Genomic DNA, 23,438 nt, shown 5'->3' with positions numbered 1-23,438 from the left:
TAGCGCTGCCCGGAAGCGGAAAGCAGCCCGCCGCCGGCGCAGGCGGGAGAGGGGAGAGGAGTGACTTCCGTTCGTCGGAAGTCGCTCCGCCCCCTTCCCTTGCTTTCCTTCTTTGGGATTGGTTCATGGCACTCAGGCCTCCGCCTCCTCCGGCTACGCCCCTCGCGGCTGCTTTTCCCGCCTCCGCCGGGGTAGAACCGTGGTCCGGGTGACAGTTGAGGATGGCTGGAGCTGAGGGGTCTGCTGGGCGGCACTCGGAGCTGGAGCCAGTGGTATCGTTGGTCGATGTACTTGAGGAGGACGAAGAGCTGGAGAATGAGGCATGTGCCGTCCTGGGCGGCAGCGACTCCGAGAAGTGCTCCTACTCGCAGGTGGGCGCGCGGCCCGGGCCTCGTCTCCCCCCAGCTCCAGCAGAACCTCCTATACCCGGCCAGGCTTTCCCTGTTCCCATCTGCCGCAGTCGTTCCCCAGATGGTAGTCCCGGGCCGCCGTTCGTCCTGGCCTTTCTCATCTCAAGCCCAGCTGCCCTTTGATCCTTAGCCTTCTGGGCCCCCTTCTTTAGCCTGTGTCCGGCAATGGGCCCCTCTCCTCCCTTCTCTCTGTCCTGCCCTTTCAGGATTTGTCCCTGGAGCAGCTGCTCTGTCTTTCCTCTCCAGTCTCTTCTTGGTGCCCCAGCTGCTTTTCACGAAATCATCCCCATGACCAGTAAAATCCAGATATCTTTGCCCCAACTTTTCCCATCCTAAGATTATGTATTTATTAGGGACCGAATGGAGAGTCAAAGTATAGTTAAAGGAAAGAGCTCTGGATTTGAAATTCTTCCCGTGTGGGGTGGGCTCCTTGATTACTAATTTATCTGCAATTGTAGTTTGGAAAGTGCTGGCCAGTACTTTTTTATTTTTTGCAAAACGAAGCAAGTATCATGTCTATATGAAATCTGCACCCCGCTCCCCCCCCCCCAAAAAAAAACAGATGGGAACAGAACAGCAGGTAGCTTTGGCGAGGGAGGGGAGGAGAGGAGAAAATGTTCTGTTTGGCATTTGGAAGATGTAGTGTACAAGGGTTTTAAGGGGGTGTGATGTAGTGTTCGGTGACTCATCCTGTATTTCTGAGTACAAAAATGGAGAAGGGTGGGTAGGAAGAAAACAAGGGTTGATTGGTAGGAGGGAGAAGGTTTACTTAGACAGGGGGGTGGAGTGGAACACTAGGGGATGAGGGGAGAGACTTGGCATTCATTATGTGGTATGAACTGAGATCATAATAACCAGTTGTCGTTGTTGATCAAGTTAGTTTACCCTACAAAGTGGTTAGATTGTTGAATAAACTTGGTATCCAGAAATAGTCCCAGATGTTGGCTGGTATTTAAAACCTCTGGTCACCACTAAAACATTTTTTCCCTGTTTCCCTTGAAAAAAGAAGAAGTAGTCCTGTCTCTATGTAAGCTATTTTTGAAATATAGTTAGCTTTATAAAATGGACTTCCTTAAAATTATCTTTTTTTTTTTTTAGTAAAACATATGGAAGTTTGCATAGATCATCTGTACAGCTTGAGAAAAAAGTGAACACATGCATGTACCCACCACCCAGATCAAGAAATAGAACATTACTGGTATCCCCAAAGCCTCCCTGTGTGTCAATCTCCTTCCTATAGGAGAGTAACCATTGTCAAGATTTCTAGAAATTTTGCCTGTTTTTCCTTCGACTTTTCATTTTGAGACATTTTAAATCTATGGCTAAGTTGAAAGAATAGCATTATGAACACCTGTATACCTTTTACATGTATTTACTTTTTTTTTTTAACATTTTGCCACATTTGTTTTCTCTCTCCTCTATAAAAGACATTTTTCTTTTATTAAATTTTGACCTATTTGAAAATAAGTTGCAGACATGATGACACTGCACATCTAAATACTTCAGCATGCATCTCCTAAAAATCAAAGAGATTCTTTTCATGTATTGATTTTTCTCTATGCTTGATTTACAAACATTTTCCAAAGTTAAAGTGTGATATTACTTACATAAATCTATACACATTCTCCTACATTTCATGTGTTAAAATGATTAAGCAAACTTACAGCTGATTGACAAATTTAAACTTCCTTTAACTTTCAGAAAAAATAGTATGAAAACAAGCACTAGTTATATAGATATGAAACATTCAACAGTGTTTTTAGTACTCTATTGTTTATACTTTTTTTTCTTTTTCTTTTTTCCCTGTCAGTATCTGTGTATCTTAAGTTTATACTTTTTGAATAGGCTTAATGATTTTTACAGAAAGATCTTGACCACAGATAATCTGATTTTAATGATTTTTCAGATCATAGTATGGGTATTAGGTAACTATGCTGTTTCCTTAATTTCTTCTTTTCCATTTTGGGGCTGTTGTTTAGGGCTCGGTAAAGAGACAAGCACTATATGCCTGTAGTACCTGCACCCCAGAGGGAGAAGAACCAGCAGGAATTTGTCTAGCTTGCAGTTATGAATGTCATGGAAGTCATAAGCTATTTGAGCTCTACACAAAAAGGTAAACATGCTTTTTATCATTCAAAGTATGTGTATTAGTGAATTTTTTTTTTTTTTTTTTTTTTTAAGGAATGGGATCTCACTCTGTTGCCCAGGCTGTAGTGCAGTGGTGTGATCATAGCTCACTGAAGCCTTGAACTCCTGGGCTCGAGTGATCCTCCTGTCTCAGCCTCCCAAGTAGTTAGAACTATGAGCACATGATATCATGCCTGGCTAGTCTAAAAATTTTTTTTGTAGAGACAAGGTCTTGCTATGTTGCCTAGGGCTGGTCTGGAACTTCTTTCTGGGCTCAAGCAGTCTTCCTGCCTTGGCCTTCCCAAAAGGATGGCTGGGATTAAAGGCATGAGCCACCACACCCAGCCATGAAATTTAATGTAATTATTTTATATACAATAACTGGAGAGAATAGTTTTTCCATAGGGCCTTTTAAGATGTAATTATGGTACAAACTCAAACTACTTATCCTCTGCCATTATTTTAATTGTGTGTTTGTTTGTGTATGTGTGTATAATATAGATATTTGACTTTATGCATATTGATTTCTATAATTGTAAAATCTTTTATTGTTATATACTTGAAGGAATTCCAAATTGGATACATGAACAGCAACCAAAGCCACTTTTTCAATTCTAGAATGAATTGAAAAGGGAAGAAGCTATGATTTGAATTTAAAGAGCACTTCATTAGATTTAAAAGTGGCTTTTCCTCCTTTTTTCAGAAATTTTCGTTGTGACTGTGGAAACAGCAAGTTTAAAAATTTGGAATGCAAATTATTTCCTGTAAGTAAGCGCTATAACTATAAATGTATTTAAAAGAGCTGAGGTTGATATTTGCCAGAGTGGGTAAAAAACAAATACCTGTATTTTCCAAAAAAGAAGTTCTTATTCTTTGCAGATGGAAGATATTTCCTTTTTTTCTTTTGTTGGAAAAATGAAAAATCCCATTTAGAGCCTATAATATAGATTGTAGTTAATATGAAAAGTTTGGGGGAAAATGTTTAACATGATTCAGGTTTAATTATGTGGTTGTGCTCATTCTCTGAGGCTTTTAAAACAAAGGATATGATTCAAAACTGAATAAATAAAAGTTGGTAATAATGAATGTGGGCTACAAACACACAGGACTTTTTTACAACTTTTTAACTAATAAAAATTATGCTTATACAATAAATTTCAGTGAAATAGAAATAAAAGAGAAAGAAATGTTATATTCAATCATAATTGTTAAAGCTGTCATCCTTTCCCCTTTTGAAGGTTAGTTTTAGACAACTTTTTGCTGTCTAGTAACCTGAGGATCTTGACTCTCACAGCTGTTTGTAAAGAAGTATTTTGAAATTCCAAGCCAATATCAGTTCACATGGTTTGATAATTAATATTTATGCTTAACTTTTATCTCCATTTTATTGAATGGGTATATTTAATTTCCTCTAATTGCTATAAAAAATAAATTTTAGTTTTTCCCTGTATCCTGGAAAAAGTATCCCTTTAATAGGAGTAAATTTTTCTCTTCATACTTTCAAAATTAAAGACCAGCTTCTAGGGGGAAAATATTTAGTGTAGAAATTTATTGAATGCAGAAATTTTATGATGTATGAAATTATAGTTAAAATTATACCACATTACATATTGAAATCAATGTTATATTTCAGGACAAAGCAAAGGTAAATTCTGGTAATAAATACAATGAGAACTTTTTTGGATTGTATTGCGTTTGCAAGAGACCCTATCCTGATCCTGAAGATGAGGTAAGAGAATCGGAGTTTAAAACCTAGGATTGTATGTATCATCTCTAGCCTTTAGCCTTGACTCTTCAGCCTCTTGTCATATCTGGGCCTCTGAAGCTCTTCAGGAAGGATTGCAGGATTGTGAAAGGGTTCTAGTTTTATCTGGGTTGGATCTACAACTGGTACAGATCTCAACTATTCTTCTCATTCTTTTTTTTTTTTTTTTTTTTTTTTGAGACAGAGTCTCGGTTTGTTGTCCAGGCTAGAGTGAGTGCCGTGGCGTCAGCCTAGCTCACAGCAACCTCAAACTCCTGGGCTCGAGCGATCCTTCTGCCTCAGCCTCCCGAGTAGCTGGGACTACAGGCATGCGCCACCATGCCCGGCTAATTTTTTTTTTTTATATATATATCAGTTGGCCAATTAATTTCTTTCTATTTATAGTAGAGACGGGGTCTTGCTCTTGCTCAGGCTGGTTTTGAACTCCTGACCTTGAGCAATCCGCCCGCCTCGGCCTCCCAAGAGCTAGGATCTTCTCATTCTTATATCATAAGAATGAAATATTGAAGAGGACTTTCCCAAGGCCAAAACTTCTTTCCTTCTCCCTCTTTCCTGTCTGCCTACCCTGTCCCCTAAACACTTACTAAGATATGACCTTCCACTTCTTGCCTCCCTTGAAGGAAAGAAATAGGATTTACAAACTGCATCCCCTTAAAAATTTAAGTACTTCCTGCAGATCATAGTGGGGAAAAAAAACTTTCAATTAGAAATATATGCAGAATTTGATAAGAGTTCTTCTGAGGCCGGGTGCAGTGGCTCACGCCTGTAATCCTAGCACTCTGGGAGGCCAAGACGGGTGGATTGCTTGAGGTCAGGAGTAAGAAACCAGCCTGAGCAAGAGCAAGATCCTGTCTGTACTATAAATAGAAAGAAATTAATTGGCCAACTAATATATTTATATATACATATAGAAAAATTTAGCCGGGCATGGTGGCGCGTGCCTGTAGTCCCAGCTACTCGGGAGGCTGAGGCAGTAGGATCGCTCGAGTCCAGGAGATTGAGGTTGCTGTGAGCTAGGCTGATGCCAAGGCACTCTAGCCTGGGCAACAGAGTGAGACCCTGTCTCCAAAAAAAAGGAGTTCTTCTGTATTCCTGCACTTCTTACTTTCCCATAGTTAACACTTTTTTTTTTTTGAGACAGAGTCTCGCTTTGTTGCCCAGGCTAGAGTGAGTGCCGTGGCGTCAGCCTAGCTCACAGCAACCTCAAACTCCTGGGCTCGAGCGATCCTTCTGCCTCAGCCTCCCAAGTAGCTGGGACTACAGGCATGAGCCACCATGCCCGGCTAATTTTTTTTTTTATATATATATCAGTTGGCCAATTAATTTCTTTCTATTTATAGTAGAGACGGGGTCTTGCTCTTGCTCAGGCTGGTTTTGAACTCCTGACCTTGAGCAATCTGCCCGCCTCGGCCTCCCAAGAGCTAGGATTACAGGCGTGAGCCACCGCGCCCGGCCTAGTTAACACTTTTTGATGTGTATATTTTAGGCCTTTTTAATTACACATAAAAGTGATTGTGTGTTTTAATGTGTAGTTTCCTTTCTTTTAACAAAAGTGAAAATTCTGTACATTCACTTCTGCAACTGGCTTTTCCTGGTTATCAGTATATCATAGACATTCTTTCAGGTCAATAGTACAAATCTACCTCCTGCAAAGTATAACATTCTCTTTGAATTGTCCTTTCATATCCTCACCCTATGTTTTGATTGGGTTGGGTTTTATTTGTATATTTACTGATTTGATAGAGTAATTTTTGTATTTAGAGAAGTTAGCCTTTTCCTTTTTCCTTTCTAATTGTCTTAAAACTATAATTATTGAACCAAATTATATAGAGGAACAAGTTGAAGTTATCTTTGAGTTAACAAAAATAAAACCTTAAAACTGGATATTTTAAGATATGGGGTAAAGTGTTATTTATAATACTATTGAATCAAAAGAAAAAATGAAATGATGAATAAGTTGATAAAGGCAGAAAAAAGAATAAAACTGCTTTGTGTGTATGTGTGTGTGTGTGTGTGAAATATTTCATATCTTTATTCTCAGATATGAAAACCTGAGAATAAAAGGAAAATCATAGTCTGTATCCTTTGGAATATAATTTTCCCAGGCCCAGCATTTAATTATTTAACTATTAAATTTATTTAAATTAAAGAAGTTGTTATCATCTGTATTATCAAGAGATTGTTTATAATGTTTACTTTTCAGGCTGGGCGCAGTGGCTCACGCCTGTAATCCTAGCACTCTGGGAGGCCGAGGCGGGGGGGGGGGGGGATTGCTCGAGGTCAGGAGTTCGAAACCAGCCTGAGCAAGAGTGAGACCCTGTCTCTACTATAAATAATTGGCCAACTAATATATATAGAAAAAATCAGCCGGACACGGTGGCGCATGCCTGTAGTCCCAGCTACTTGGGAGCCTGAGGCAGAAGGATCGCTTGAGCCCAAAAGTTTGAGGTTGCTGTGAGCTAGGCTGACACCACGGCACTCACTCTAGCCTAGGCAACAAAGCGAGACTCTGTCTCAAAAAAAAAAAAAAAAATGTTTACTTTTCAGTTTACTTGGCAGCATGGTGTGGTTGGTAAAAAGTACCAGTTGTTACATTCTACCTTGGTCAATTCACACTTCTTCTGTGGGCCTGGGTTTATGTGTAAAAATAGGGATGCCCTACTTCTCTATAAAGTCTTGTGAGATCAGCTATTAAGTAACTGATGTGAAAGAGCTTTGATAATTGCTTGCAAAGTACTTATGTCATGTAACCCTTTGTAACACCAGTTCTTGTAGAACGAATTTCTCTGTGTCCTTGACTACTATTACATGGATAGGGGTCTCACGGTGTTGGCAGAGAATTATTTAATATCCGATTCTACTGTGTGCTAGGTTTACTTCCACGTCCCAGCATTCAGTGTAATCTTTAACAAACCAACTTCTGTTCTCTGTTAGATTCCAGATGAGATGATCCAGTGTGTAGTCTGTGAAGACTGGTTCCATGGAAGGGTAAGGAAAACTTTCACCTTTTAAAGCCATTGTCTTCACAAAAAGATGGAGAATCTTTTCGTTTTGAATCATTATATTTTACATTATAATTACTCCTTTAAAAATAAACTATGAAGATATGATCTTCATAGATGTTGCAGTATTTGTTTATAAAATAATGGACATTTTGGACAATTTGACAATCATAGAAAAATATTTGGTTTTCTGTATTCACAGCATCTTGGTGCCACTCCCCCCGAGAGTGGGGATTTCCAGGAGATGGTGTGCCAGGCTTGTATGAAACGTTGTTCTTTCTTGTGGGCCTATGCTGCACAATGGGCAGGTAGGTGTTTCTGTGCAGTTGGTGTGCCACAAACTTGCACTTGTGAACTATGTACGTTCAACCCAGGATTTTTAGCAACTATTTTTTTTTTTTTTTTGAGACAGAGTCTCGCTTTGTTGCCCAGACTAGAGAGCTGTGGCATCAGCCTAGCTCACAGCAACCTCAAACTCCTGGGCTCAAGCAATCTTTCTGCCTCAGCCTCCCAAGTAGCTGGGACTACAGGCATTTGCCACCATGCCCAGCTAATGTTTTCTATATATATATTAGTTGGCCAATTACTTTCTTTCTATTTATAGTAGAGTCAGGGTCTCACTCTTGCTCAGACTGGTTTCGAACTCCTGACTTCGAGCAATCTGCCCGCCTCAGCCTCCCGGAGTGCTAGGATTACAGGCGCGAGCCACTGCACCCGGCCATTCAGCAACTATTTTTAACTGGACTCTGAGGTATAGAAAATAGTGTATGTTTCTTCTACGCAAGGTACTTACAGATTGGTTGAGAGACTACCAAGAACAAATTTGTACTTAAATGGCATGATGCACAGTAAGGATGAGACCAGAATTAGAGAAAATGGAAGAGGCAGTTTTTTTTATTTTTTTTATTTTTTAAAAAAGGAGAAATCAAGACATTCTCAGATAAAGAAGAGGCAGTTTTGAACAGAATTTTGAAAGATACATAGAATTAAAATAAGTTATATTTAAATATAAGACATGCTATTGGTTGGGGAGGGGATAACATCTTAGTTCATTTGTATTGCTATAAGAAAATATCTTAGATTGGGTAATTCATAAACAATAAGAAATTTATTACTCACGGTTCTGGAGGCTGGGAAGTTCAAGAACTGGGCACTAGCAGAATTGGTGTCTGGTGAGGCCCATTCCTCATAGACGGAGCCTTCTGTGTGTCCTCACATGGCAGAAAGGGTAAACAAGCTATACCCAGGTCTCTTTTATAAAGGACTAATTCTATTCATGAGGGCTCTGCCCTTTAATTTCTTGCCCTTTCTCACCTCTTGGGACCACTTCCCTGCACAAACCACAGGCAGCATAGCTATACCTAATGTCTTGTCCCATACTTTTGATTTGCTTCAAAGTTCTTTTTTTTTTTTTTTTTTTTTTTGAGATAGGGTCTCACCATATTGTGGGGACTAGAGTGCAATGGTGTCATCATGGCTCACTGCACCCTCAAACTCCTGAGCTCAAGTGATCCTCCTTAGCCTCCTAAGTAGCTGGGACTACAGGCATGCACCACCACACCCAGCTAAGTTTAAAAATTTTTTTGTACAGATGGGAGTCTCACTATGGCCCAGGCTGGTCTCAAACTTCTGGGTTCAAGTGATCCTACCCCCTTGGTCCCCCAAAGTGCTAGGATTATAGGCGTTAGCCTGGCCCTCAAAGTTTCTCAACTTGGTGCTCCCTCTTTTTGTTCATACCCTTTCCAATGATCTCTCTCTCTTTCTACAGACACTGGACCCATATGTATTTCTTATTCATTTGGTTTTCTTAATTGATTGTCCAGCTCTTTCTTCATTTCCTTTCCTTTCAGCAGATGGCTTTATCTCCTATTAAATGGAAATGTGGTCAGGTACGGTGGCTTAGGTGGGAGTATTGCTTGAGGCCAGAAGTTTGAGACCAGCCTGGGCAACATAGCAAGGCTTAGTCTCCACAAAAATTTTTTCAAAAATTAGCCAGGCGTGGCGGCATGCAACTGTAGTACTACCTACTCCGAAGGCTGAGGCAAGAGGATCACTTGAGCATAGGCGTTCAAGGCTGCAGTGAGCTGTGACCACTGCACTCCAGCCTGGGAGTCAGAGCAAACCCTGTCTCAAAAATAAAAAAAGAAAAGAAATGCCATCATCCAACATGAGCTACCTTACTGTTTCTCTTCTCTCCTTCATGGTATTTGCCTCTACACGCCCCCCTCCCCTTTTGTTTTTATTGGAGACAGGGTCTCACTCTGTCACCCAAGCTGGAGGGCAGTGGTGTGAACATAGCTCACTGCAGCTTCAGACTCCTGGGGTCAAGTGATCCTCCTGCCTCAGCTTCCTAAGTAGCTGGGTGTGTTCCACCATTGCCTGGCTAATTTTATTTTTTGTAGAGACAGGGTCTTACTCTGTTGCCCAGCAGGCTGGTCTCAAACTCCTGGGCTCAAACAGTCCTCCTGCCTTGGCCTCCCAAAGTGCTGGGATTACAGGCCTGAGCACCCTGTGCAGCATGCACTCATTGTTTTTGTTTTTTTTTTCCACTTTTTTTTTTTTTTTATTTCGGCATATTATGGGGGTACAGATTTTAAGGTTTCAATAAATGCCCATTTCCCCCCTCCCCCCAAAAGTCTGAGTCTCCATCATGACCATCCCCCAGATGGTGCACATCTCACTCATTATGTATGTATATACCTGCCCCCCTCCCACCTGCCCAATACCCTATTACTGTAGTACCTATGTGTCCACTTAGGTGCTACTCAGTTAATACCAGTTTGCTGGAGAATATATCTGGTACTTGTTTTTCCATTCTTGGGATACTTCACTTAGTAGTATGGGTTCCAGCTCTAACCAGGAAAATATAAGATGTGCTATATCACCATTGTTTCTTAGAGCTGAATAGTACTCCATGGTATACATATACCACATTTTATTAATCCATTCTTGGATTGATGGGCACTTGGGCTGTTTCCACAGCCTTGCAATTATGAATTGTGCTGCTATAAACATTCGAGTGCAGGTATCTTCTTTGTAGAGTGTCATTGGATCATTTGGGTAGATGCCTCATTGTTGTTTTTATTTATTTATTTATTTATTTTTTCACTGCTTTTTATTTCCTCCTCTCATAAAAAAAAGCTGGTTATTTTTTCAAAACTACTCTTCCACCTGTGTTCACAGCTAAATCTTATCCTACAGTATATTCTTTTCTCCTTTATGTATAAAGTGCTTATGTAGTGACTGATGTTTTCAAACGAACTGTTCAATTATTTGAATTCTTCAGATTAGGCAGGCATAACTTAAAGAAGTACTGATATTCCTTTCTCCTTATTCCAGAGATTAAGGTTGACTTTTCTCCTTTTACAGATTCTGGAATATTTTAAAATCAGAATAATTGATTTTATTGTCTGCTAGGTCTGTGGATATGTGTATATGTGTGTGTGTGTTTTTGTTGAACCTACAGTAACCAAGATATCTGCTGAGGATGATGCTTTGGTACGGAATGTTGATGGAATAGGTGATCAGGATGTTACCAAAGCTGAAAATGGAAATCATCAGGATGGTACCCTCAAAGAGGATGTTCCAGAACATGGAAAGGATGCCATAAAGGAAGTTAAAGCAGAGCAGAATAATGAACCATGTACTAGCTCTAGTTCTGAATCTGATCTCCAGGTAATATATGAAGTACAAGCCTTAAAAAAATGAAATTTAAGCAAAATTAATTCTGTAAGCTCTATAGCTTTGGATTTCATTTGTATTCTTTGCCCAAATAAATCTATTTACAAAATATAAACTATGAAACTATGATAGTTTAAAAAACACACTTCAGAACTTAATTTTATTTCAGACAGTGTTTAAGAATCAAAGCCTCAACACGGAGTCACAATCAGGCTGCAAACTTTTGGAGCTTAAGGCTAAGCAGTTCATAAAGAAAGACACTGCCACCTACTGGCCCCTGAACTGGCGTAGCAAGTTATGTACCTGCCAAGACTGTATGGTAAGTATCTTATCTTATTAAGTTCAGTGTTAGTGTGTTTTATGTACTGATGCCCAAAATAAGAACATCTGAAAAATATATTTATGGAATTAATATAGGAGTGTAGGAGACTTTCAAAATTTTTATGCTAAGCAAATTTATGAAACAGTACTTACAGTCTGATTGATTGTATAAGAAAATAAATTGTGCAATAGTTTTCACTTATTTTTTTTTTTTAAGAGACAGAGACTCTGTCTCCTGGGCTAGAGTATAGTAGCATCATTGTAGCTCACTGAAACCTCAAATTCCTGAGCTCAAGTGATCCTCCTGCCTCAGCCTCCCTAGTAGCTGGGACTACAGGTGTGAGCCACCATACCCAGCTAATTTTTCTATATTTTTGTAGAGATGGGGTCTAACTCTTGCTCAGGCTGGTCCTGAACTCCTAGCCTCAAACAAACCTCCCACCTCAGTCTCCCAAAGTGCTAGGATTATAGACATGAGCCACTATGCCTGGCTACTTATCTTAATATTAGTAGAAAATAGCAATTTTCTACTTATCTTTTTTATATCATAGAGTTGCTTAGAAACGTAAATTGCTTGAAAGTTATAGTAAATCAGTGCTTTTAAAATAAAGAGCTCATAGATCATACATCTACTAACAGTTGGGAGATTTCTGAAAGAAATCTGGGCAAAAAGAATTAAGTCTTTTTGGAGGGTGGGATGGGGATGAGGTGTAAAAACTTATCTATCAGATACAATGAACACTACTATGGGGATGGGCACAGTAAAAGCCCCGACTTAAGCATTATACAAAGTATCCAGGTAACAAAGACATTTCTACCCCCTTAATTTTTTTTTTATTTTTTTTTATTTCGGCATATTATGGGGATACAGATTTTAAGGTTTCAATGAATGCCCATTTCCCTCTGCCCCTTAATATTTTGAAATGAAAAGAAGTTCTTCAAGCAACTCTGCTAAGAGACTTTGGTTTTTCTAGGTGTTAATCTAAAAAAATTAAAATTTTAGTAATTCTCATGAAGTTGACTTTCTGAGAATGATAATACAGTTCTAATGGGGAAACTGGTTTATTTTTTAAAGAAAATGTATGGAGATCTAGATGTCCTGTTCCTGACAGATGAATATGACACAGTTCTGGCTTATGAAAACAAAGGCAAGATTGACCAGGCAACTGATAGGAGGGACCCTTTAATGGATACCCTTAACAGCATGAATAGAGTCCAGCAAGTTGAACTTATTTGTGGTAAGTACTGTTAGTGGAAATTCATAAAGTTTCCTTCATTATGGAAAAAAAAGGTGTATAAGGAGGGCAATAAACACCTATATTTTTAATTTAATACAAAGAAAATTAAAAATTTGAATTGTATAGTAGGACCCAACTACAGATGCTTGATTTTCACATTGCTGAGTATTTAGCTACTATTACCATTGCATCAGAGTTACATGCTAGAATAATTACATGCTTGAGAAACCACAACTTGTGCTATTTTGATTAAGGGTAGATGTAATGAATAAAGAATAATAGAAACATTTTCCATCCATTGAAATAATTTTCTTTGAGCACTATGTCATCTTTTTGAGCAAAGCATGTCATCTTTTTGATAGTTCTTGAGGTTGCTTCAGCGGTTCACAGAAAACCACTAGAGGGGAAAATATCTCCTACCCTTAAATGTAGGCTTTTATGTTTTCATGCCGGCATGCCCAACTTACTTCCATGATTTGTAAACCAGCCAGTTTCCACTCCCATGCCACCACCTTTCTGTTTCTTTTGTGGCATTGATCATTTCTGTCTTTTATTTGTAACTTTGACTAATTTCCATTTCCATTTATTAGACTAAAAGCTTTTTGAGGATGGAGGCTGCATCTAAAAGATTTTGTAGTCCTTAAGATGCTTGCACATAATATAAACTGTTGAATGAATGAGTTTTAAAATTTAATGTTTAATGAGTTTAAGGTTATTTCAACTACTATAATTCCAGAGAAATAGAAAGCCCTTTAAAAAAAAATCTTAGCTACTCTTTATGGGAGTAAGGATATCTCTGCTTTTTGAGGGTTTTAAAATTTTATTTTATTTTTATTTTTTAAAATTGGGTACAATGAACACTATTCTGGTGATGGGCATACTAAAAGCCCAGACTTACGCATTAAACAAGGTGTCCATGTAATAAAAACATTTGTACCCCCCTAATATTTTGAAATAAAAAAAGAAAGAAAGAAAGAAAGAAAAAGGGTCCCAGCTATCAACATGGAGAAAGTCCAGAGAAATTGGGAACAAGTTTCTATGCAGATTTCACTTAAGAAAAATTTGGTTTAAAGGACAGTATTAAGTGATGAAATGTCAATGACAAAGGAATATTTTGTTTTGAAAACAAATGGCTTATCTTAATTTTAAGTACCTTTGTGGTTTTGATTTAGAATACAATGACTTGAAGACTGAACTTAAAGACTATCTCAAGAGATTTGCTGATGAAGGCACGGTATGTTGAATTAAAGAATTTTAATCATAGCCCTGTAAGTTTTAAATAAACTGTTTATTTGATTTGATGATAAAAAAATGACTGTGCAACTTAAATGGGGTACTTGAGAGTTTCTCGCAGAGACTGCTTATAGGAGTATTGGCAGGCTAAGGAAAAATCATGCATGGGCAGTGAATCACCAAGGGTCAGGAGTCCTTACCTGACTCTAGCTGGGCCAGGAGGAAAGAGGACTGGAGTTGGAGCAGTCCCACAAGATCCGAAGAGAGTAGTTGTAGCTTAGGAGAAGATTGGAAGGACTCAAGGATACTAATTCTGCTGACCTTGACCTTGAAGCATGGATCCTTGGGAGGGTAATGGAGAAACAACTGGGCAGGAAACCTTAAAACTAGACCCATTTTCTGCGATTTTGAGTTCCATACTTTAGAATAGAGGAACTTTATCATTGGGGCTAAAAAATTTCTCTTGCTAGTAAAAGAGTCTGTACTTTAAAAGCTGACTCTAAAATGTGTAATGTCTTAAGAAGGATTCCAGGCGGGGCGCAGTGGCTCACGCCTGTAATCCTAGTACTCTGGGAGGCCAAGGTGGGCAGATAGCTCGATCTCAGGAGTTCAAAACCAGCCTGAGCAAGAGCAAGACCCTGTCTCTACTATAAATAGAAAGAAATTAATTGGCCAACTAATATATAGAAAAAATTAGCTGGGCATGGTGGCGCATGCCTGTAGTCCCAGCTACTCGGGAGGCTGAGGCAGCAGGATTGCCTGAGCCCAGGAGATTGAGGTTGCTGTGAGCTAGGCTGACGCCACGGCACTCACTCTAGCCTGGGCAACAAAAGTGAGACTCTGTCTCAGAAAAACAAAAAAAGATAGGCTTCCAGGTAAATTTACAAATACCTGTACTTCCCACTCCTTTCCTATTCATATGTTTGTGACAGAATTTTTTTTTCTAAAATATTTTTCTATCTTCCAAAGGCAGATGCAAAACAAGATTTAACTTTTCTCTTCATGGCCTAAGGCTGTCCTTATGAACAGGAAATGTTTTGCTTTGCTTAAGGCCAGATATGGGTCTAAGGAATACCCAAGAAGTTCCCTGAGACTTGCTTTCTTGGAAGAAATCTCTCCCAGGGTACTTTAGGTCATTTTCTTCTTTCTCATAAATATGGCAAGAACATTTAGCTGCCCAGATTTCTGGACAAGGTCACGGTGCTGCCTTTCTGCAAAATGAATGGTAGACAGGGGTTAAAAGAGCCTTCTCCTAAATGTTTTTCACTATCATTGTGAACATTTCCTACTTCCCCACCATTCTTAAACTATAGTTATTCTCATTCCTGCTGTAAAGGCTATTCTCTGGTTTATGTAGACTCAAGCTTCTTTCTTCTTAGAACTAAGACTGTTCATGGTGTAATGGGGGACTTTGCCTCACTGTTTAACCTCTGCACTATTAAGGGACATTGGAGATGTTTCAAATAGTGTCCAAGCACATGCTTTTGCCCCTGGGGCTGTTGCCTCTGTTCCTATGCAGTTGGTGGTTACAGTGCATTTATTAATTTTATCTTACACATACTTAAAATCACATAAAAAATTAGATAGATATGTTGTCTTTTTTCATTTAGTTTTGAGACTTTTATTCAAAATGGTTAACAGAAAAAAAAAAAAACTCTGTAAAAATAATTTCAAAGAAGTTGCTCAGAGCCAATATGAGTGACAGTGGCCTGAGGATCCATAAACCCCTGAAGCCTGAGTAGTCCGAGGCAGCCAGGTTACAATTTGTGTTTACATTTTAGGGAGACAGGAATTGTAGGTAAAATCATAAACCAATAAATGGAAGTTATACAGTGGTTTGGCCTGAAAAGGTGGGACATCTTGGTGGGAGCTTACCAGTTATCGGTAGGATCAGAGATTCTTTGATTTGAACTTGTTTAAAGAAATAAAACTTTGTGTAAAGACTGGGAATCAACCAGCCTGAGCAAGAGCGAGACCCCATCTCTACTAAAAATAGAAAAAATTAGCCGGGCATGGTGGCGCACACCTGTAGTCCCAGCTACCCGGGAGGCTGAGGCAGGAGGATCACTTGAGCCCAGGAGTTTGAGGTTGCTGTGAGCTAGGCTGATGCCACGGCACTCTAGTCTGGGCAACAGAGTGAGACTCTGCTCTGTCTCAACAACAACAAAAAACAGGCTGGGAATCAGTAGAAAGGAATACTTGAGTTAAGATAATGGGGTCTGCTATCTGCCTTGTTATGAGACACCAGTCAGGTTGGAAAGTAAGCCACATTATGCTGACTTGATTAAAAAAAAGTTTCAGGAGATTTTATGGTTTGTAAGGCATGACTTAACCTTTGCCTTGCCTGGGCTTAGGTGCTGTTTGTCATTAGTTTAAACTCCAAAGGGAGGGGATAGGAGGAGGTGTGTTTGACCTCCCTGCCCATCATGCCTGAGAACTCAGTTGTAAGTTTCTCTGGGGTCCCTTTGCCCAAGAGGGGGTCCATTCACTTGGCAGGGGGCTTAGGATTTTAGTTTACAGAGTCTTCATGGGCATCTTCACAACCTAGGACCTTGTTATTACTGGAGTCACTCTTTGTGAAGAGAGGATGTTTTTATCTGATGTGATGATTTAAAAGGATAGCAAAATGTGATTTTTTTTATTGTTTAATCCTTGACATTATTAACTAGATCTTTACAGAAAAACAAATGAAACCTTAAGTTGCTTTAATACTTGTCTACTCTGGTTATATTTGTCCACAGGGCATAATGTAAGTAAGTTTTAGATGTTCTCAGATGACGGACTACCTTTTATTTAATGTTTGTATCTTACCATACCAAAAAAACTACAAATTTTCCGAGACAAACCAATAAAATGATTTATTACTGAACTCAAGTATTTATTCATTAACATTTCTACTCTGCATGTTGGCTGTGACCATTTGAGGACATGTGGAAACCAAAACTTGCACACTCTAATTTGTGTGTTGTTGGGTCTTCTCACAATATCCTTGCCAGAGATATTATTTCCTTTTACTGGCTTTTGGTAGTTAATATTTGTAACCCAAGGTAGGGACAGATCCTTCATTTTGGAGCTTTCAAGTGTCATATTCATTAGCATTTTATAAGTGGAAACTCCCAAGCTGTTTAGCAAAGTACATTAGAGCTTTGAGCTGCAGGTATTTCAGGATGTGTCAGCCATCGAAATCTTGAATCTGTTGGGGTTCTAATTCCTTACTGATTGACCAGCAGTTTTACTCTTGGTGCTTGTAAAGCTGATGTAGCAGCTACCAGTCTGTAGCAGAGTACTGACAAAATGTTAACACTCTTTCGCCTACAGAATTAAGAAGTATCTTACTCCATGAAAATTATTTCAAGTTTTTATTGCCATTTGAGTAAGTTTGTAGCACTTACTCCTGGGCAACAAGAGCAGGAGGTTTTCACTTTCTTTTTTTTTTTTTTTTTTTTTTTTGAGAGAGAGTCTCGCTTTGTTGCCCAGGCTAGAGTGAGTGCCATGGCGTCAGCCTAGCTCACAGCAACCTCAAACTCCTGGGCTCGAGTGATCCTTCTGCCTCAGCCTCCCGGGTAGCTGGGACTACAGGCATGCGCCACCATGCCCGGCTAATTTTTTTATATATATATCAGTTGGCCAATTAATTTCTTTCTATTTATAGTAGAGACGGGGTCTCGCTCTTGCTCAGGCTGGTTTTGAACTCCTGACCTTGAGCAATCCGCCCGCCTCGGCCTCCCAAGAGCTAGGATTACAGGCGTGAGCCACAGCGCCCGGCCAGGTTTTCACTTTCTACATCTTTCTTACTTTCTCTTTCTCTCTCCCCGTTTGCTCACAGGCATTCACATGCTCTCTCTCTTTCTCTTTTTTTTCCTTTGAGATACACACTTTCACTCTGTCACCCTGGCTAGAGTGCAGTGGCATCATCATAGCTCACAGCAACCTGAAACTCCTAGATTCAAGTGATTCTTCCGCCTCAGCCTCTGGAGTAGCTGGGCACAGGCCACCACACCTGGCTAATTTTTAAAAATTTTTTATAGAGACAGGGTCTTGCTATGACAGGGTCTTGTTCTTGCCCAGGCTGGTTTTGAAATCCTGGCCTTGAGCAGTCCTCCCACCTTGGCCTCCCAGAGTGCCAGGCAGATTATAGGCATGAGCTACTGCCTGGCCCACATGCTTGCTTTCCTTTTTCTTCATTCTCCCTGCCTTACCTGTCTTCCTTCCTAACAATAAGCACGTGTTATCTTTGTAATTAAAACATAGATTAACAAACCTGTCTCTTATGGCTCGTAGACAGCTTTTCAACTGATCACCTGGCATAGACTCACTTTTGGGGTGAGGAGGGACTCCTGGGTTGTCGCACTTTGCTTTTTTAATCCATATTTTCCCCATGCATTATTTTCTTATTTTTATTTTTTTTTTTTTTTTTTTTTTTTTTTTTTTTTTGATTGGCTACATCTGTGGAATATTTTCTTATTTTTAATTTTGCTACTATCATAAACACCTTTGTATGATGCTCTTTTTCTAATAAAATAGAAAAGACAATTTTCTCCCCCCCCCCCTTTTTTTTAGAGATGGTTTCACTCTGTCACTCAGGCTGAACAAGAGCGGTGTGATCACAGCTCACTGCAGCTGGAACTCTTGGGCTCAAGGGATCCTCCTGCCTCAGCCTCGCGAGTAGCTGGGACTACAGGCCCAAGCCACCATACCTGGCCAATATTTTAAATTTTTTGTAGAGACAAGGTCTTGCTCAGGCTGGTCTTGAACTCTTGGCCTCAAATGATCCTGCCTTGGCCTCCTAAAAGTGCTAGGATTACAGGCATGCCTGACCAATTTGTCATTTTTATTGAACAAAAGAGATTTATTAAAAATAGTGCTTGTAATTTTTTTCCAATTATTTTTCTGTTTACATAGCAAACACCTTGAATTTTATATTTCTCAAGAAAAAAAAGTATATCTTTTTTATTTTTATATATATATTTTCCCAAAGATGAATAGGGAAAAGTGTTTTTTTTGTTTTGTTTTTTTTATCTTCTCTGCTGTTGGTAAAAAAGAAAGCACAAATCTCAAAGGAAAACCTAGTTTTTCTGTGAGTGCTTTTGCAGAGTTGTAGCATGTTTCAGAAAGACAACTGTGGTAAGGAGCACAAGTAGTGAGCTGAGGAGACCTTTGGCATCCTCACTTTGTGTGCTGGCCCTGCCACTCTTTTTATTTTTTTATTTTTTTTTTTGGCATTTTTTTTTTTTTTGGCATATTATGGGGGTACAGATTTTAAGGTTTCAATAAATGCCCTTTCCCCTTCTCTCCCCGACTCTTCTTTTTAGCTGATATTTATTGAGAACATACGGCATGCCAGGCATTATAGCACATCTGATCTTCAAAGGCCCCTTTTAGATAGGTGCTGCTTTTATCCCATTTTGTATGGGGAAACTGAGATCGGTGGTGGAACCTAAGCTTTGAACCATTCTACTTAGCCGTGTGACTCTGAACACGTCAGCCCCTGTGAGCCTTGAGGAACCTTTCTATAGCATGGAGATGGTCTAACTAATTACACATTAAAGTAATTCTTAGCAGCAGTGTCATTTGACTTGTTTATGAATGCTGTGACCTTTTATTGCTGTTCTGCAACTTAGTTCCCTTTCCTAATCTTTGCTTTGCTTTCAACAGGTTGTTAAGAGAGAGGACATTCAGCAGTTCTTTGAAGAATTTCAGTCAAAAAAGAGAAGAAGAGTGGATGGGGTGCAGTATTACTGCAGCTAGAGTGGAGTGTGAAGCCTCCTCCCTCAGGCTAATGAAAATGCCACTTCCTAGTCTAGGAATAAAAGAGGCGTATTTCGTATTCGGTCCCCTCTCCGTCCTCCTCTCTTTGGAGAGGCCGCCTCCTCTGGCCTCCAGCTTCCTTCCTTCTCCTTAACCATAGTCGCCACAGTGTCCATGCTGATTTCACACCCGGCATTCTTTACGACCCAGCTACATGCAACTCATTCCCCAGACTTCAGCCCCCCACCCCAGTACACACAGGGTTATTTGCTTATATATTTTCAGATGTTTGATTTGAGAAAGCAAATTGATTTTTTTTTTTAATGATTTGTTCTTTAACTCCCAAATATGTGTGCTTTGCCACAGAGCTGTGGCCGGCCAGGCCCTCCTCTGTAGGCATCACAAAAGGTACTCTTCCTGTCAGCTAGAACTCCGCAGGTCCCTCACCCCTGTGGTCGTGGTGCCTTGGCTCAGAGCTTCCTCAGGCCCGTCTGCTCCTCCCACGTGCCTGCTCTCTGCGGTTTGGTCATGTCTTAGAAGGGATCTTGGAACTTGGTTTCTCTGGGCCCACGTCCAGAGCAGCCAAGACTGATGGTTTTCTAGCCTGATGTCTCTCACAGGCAGGGAGATTGGCTGATGACAGGGTTGAGGAAGCAGACCTTTGTTACGAATTTTACTAATAAATTTAAAGTGAAATTTTCACTCATGATTCTACTGGCACTAGAATACTAGAATTTCAGTACTGTAGCGCTCCCAGGGCTTCCTGGAGAAAATCTGCCAGTATACTAGTCCCTTTTCTGCTGCCTAGAAAACAGACCGGGTATCACCCCTGTGAAATCTTGGTAGTTTACGAAGTCCTCTGGATTTCTTTATATTATCAGGGATATTCATAAGCATATATTAAAAATGGACCTATTTTGATATTGTTCTATTATGAAAATGTTATTAGAACCCCAGTAGATTATTATTTTTTCCCCTTGAATCTGTGCTGAAGAAAAAAAGATACTGACTTAGCTTACTTGATGAGCAGGGCAGTGACGGCCCTGTCTTGGAGGAGACAGATTCTGTGGGAGGAAATTCCAAGCAAGGCCCGAGGCTGCACGAGTGAGGTTATGTGTGTCGGTGTTACTGTCCACAGCTGGTCCCTAGTGACCATGACATCTTCTTTTGAAGATCCTCATGAAGTGTTGTATAAAACCCCATATCTGAGGGGAAGTCCTTTCAGTTGATCTGAAATCTCTTTAAAACCCCAGTCTATGTGGAAAACACCTTTTGATAAATATAGAGCCCTCCAGTCGCTCTTTCCCTCGGGAGGAACAAGGTCTTTCCTGACAGTAGGTGACATATTTGAGGTGTGTTACCAAAAGCATTTCAGGCTTTGGAGCCACACATGTATGTTACTATTCCTTTTGTGTCCAGCAGTCGCGTATCCGAGTGCCCACCAATCCCTAGACAAGCTGAACTTGGCCTATAAAAGTCAAGGCCTCAGAGAAATGGTACAGCCCATGTGTTTTGGCATTCAGCCTCTTTGAGAGCCTCGTGAATTGTGGGGTGTGGCGCTGGAAGGGCTCGTGGCTGCGGGAGATGCCCGTGTGCCCCGAGCCAGCCTTGTGGGGAGGGGCCGGTTAAAAGGCTCAGGGTGTCTTTGAGGCTGTTTACAGTCAGCAGCTTGGGGACGCTTCCAAGTCCGAGGGTGTGTTGAACCCCCTCTGCAGGGCTGCACTGTTCCTGTACCATCAGCCCTGAAAGTTTATATCTTCTCCAATGTCTGATTTAACTACCAGAAAGTTCCTCACTTTCCTATCACAGGTCAGGACCAAGTCTCAGAGGTGATGTGTTACGTGCAGCACAATAGTCCCGATTACCCCAGTGCTGAAGGGCTCGTTTTATGAAAGGTACTGTTCCTTCTTTCACATTAACCAGAAAACCTCTTTTTTACCTGTTGTTCACAACTAGTTTTCTTATGACTATGTTGGACCGTCTCTGCTTGTAGAGACTGATTTTGGCCAACATGTGGCAGTTAATATTAATGCATGTTTTATGCAAAACAAAAATATGATGTTAGTTGCTTGTAAGGAATTCTGGCATTGTATGTGCATTTTTGTAGAAATTGTTACTGGACTTATGATTACATACTTAACTCCAATCAGGTTTCTGTAAAATTTGAATAAAACCAATTGAAAATAGTTGCTTTTCAGATTGTTTTTAATCACATTTAAGTCTACACACCTCCTTCTGCAGGTTATAAGAAAATGAATGTAGCCGGCCACAGTGGCGGGCACCTGTACTCCCGGCTACTCGGGAGGCCGAGGCGGGAGACTCGCTTGAGCCAGGAGTGCGAGGCTGCAGTGCGCCTCGATCATGCCTGTGCGTAGCCACAGCTGCCTCCAGCCTGAGCAACACAGCGAGACCCGTCTCTTTGAGGAAAAAAAGAAAAGAAAATGAGATAATATGAGTATATTCTAACTGGTATTCCTGCCCTGGAGTCCTGCTCTCCAAGCAGAGGGACTAGTTCAAGATGTCGTAGTTCATTATTCTCCTGCTGTTGTGTAAAATGTCTGATCTGAGGTCCCCTGAGCAGAGCTCCTTCACCCCACGGCCATAATTCCTGCCGGGGCCTAGTGGACAGCGCACAGAGCGACGGGCTGGGTGGCGGCCAGTGCGTGCAGGAAGGGCCGTGGGCAGAAGGCAGGGCTGGGAGCCCACAGCCTAAGGAGCAGGTGAGCTCCACCTACACGGTCGCCATTATGTCCAAAGAAAACATAAAAACAACCCAGAAGCCAGTGTAGAGGCCCATCATTGGCCTCCCCACAACTCTTGCTTCCTTGAAGGTCACAGACTTGGGGGCATCACCCTGGTGAGATGAACTCAGGGGAAAGGAGCGTTCTGTGTAGTCCCGGAGCCGCCCGCACAGCGTAGTCGGCGCCGTGTAGTCATCAGCACCAGGGGAACCGCAGTGCGCCCAGCTCCCTTAAAGGACCCTGGCAGAGCAGAAGAAAGTTGAAAGAGCAGTCTTGTGGGCCAGGAAGGGGCCTAGGCCAGCCCCATTGAGGAGAGTGCCTTCTGGGGAAGGTGAGAGTTACAGGAAACGTACCTGGCAGAAGCCCGGGAGCCAGCAAGGCCACCTCCCAGTCGGGTCACCTTGAAGCTGCTGCCAGATGCAGCCTTGGTCAGAGGGGCATCCAGCACCAACCCCTACAGGCCCCTCACTTCTGCCCATGGACCAGTGGGCATTAGATGGGTGTTTGCTCCATACTTCCAATCGCAGCATCCCTCAATGGGAAGAGGGCTGAGAAGTCACCCAGCCCCCTCTCTCAGGACAGGAGTCCCTCCCTGTGCAGAGGACCCTCACAGGGCACTGGTCTTGTCGGCTTCCACACCTCCATGCTCTTGTGGGCAGTGCTGCAATGTTCAGCTAGCTCTCCGCCCCTCCACCTGTCATGTGGTTGATAGACATCAGCCATGCCCATTCCAGCTGCGGGCACAAAGCCTGTGAGTGCCAGGGGTGCCAAACTCAGGAGGAAGCCAGTGTCCTGGCAGGCAGAGGAGAGAAAGAAGCCAGGTCTTTGGTGATTCTGGGCATTGAGCCACTGGATCAAGCCTTGTCTGAAGCTCATACAACTAATAGACTCATCCATAGCAGAGAACACTTGTACAGGTCCCTGGCTTCTGCTTTTGAAGCCCAGCGACAGAGTACTCACTACCTCGCACAGCACTCATTCCCAGCTGTCCTGAGCCCTGATTTCTTTTCCCGTGGAAAAAGGCCGGAGGCCTCTCCTAGACTTGTCCACTAGCCTTCCATCCACATCTTTGCTCTGGCCGCCTCCCAGTGTGTCCTGCGTGGTGGGAGTAGGGGCTGTTCACGGTCCTCTCTGGCACCTGCTCAAAGCTCTGCCCTGACTCCCCCACTGGG

At 41.2% G+C, this 23,438-nt stretch overlaps 1 protein-coding gene across 2 annotated transcripts; it reads left to right on the top strand.

Moving 5' to 3' along the window:
• Nucleotides 1–43: 43 nt before the first annotated feature.
• UBR7 (ubiquitin protein ligase E3 component n-recognin 7) lies at nt 44–21,709 on the top strand. 2 transcript variants are annotated; one of them, XM_076003756.1, is made up of 12 exons: nt 44–371; nt 1,509–1,608; nt 2,390–2,523; nt 3,241–3,301; nt 4,171–4,266; nt 7,237–7,290; nt 7,507–7,612; nt 10,771–10,979; nt 11,155–11,304; nt 12,382–12,544; nt 13,717–13,778; nt 19,433–21,709. In XM_076003756.1, exons 1-12 carry the CDS (start codon nt 286–288, stop codon nt 19,523–19,525), a joined length of 1,314 nt encoding a protein of 437 aa, XP_075859871.1. In that variant the 5' UTR covers nt 44–285; the 3' UTR covers nt 19,526–21,709. The 2 variants fall into 2 exon arrangements, with proteins under 2 accessions (XP_075859871.1, XP_012594043.1); XM_012738589.3 differs by lacking the exon at nt 1,509–1,608.
• Nucleotides 21,710–23,438: the final 1,729 nt, after the last annotated feature.

This window comes from Microcebus murinus, chromosome 6 (assembly GCF_040939455.1).
Source record: "Microcebus murinus isolate Inina chromosome 6, M.murinus_Inina_mat1.0, whole genome shotgun sequence".
In the NCBI taxonomy this organism is placed as follows: Eukaryota; Metazoa; Chordata; class Mammalia; order Primates; family Cheirogaleidae; genus Microcebus; species Microcebus murinus.
The sequence above is the reverse complement of the archived record's forward strand: the minus strand, read 5'-3'. Positions and strand labels throughout refer to the sequence as shown.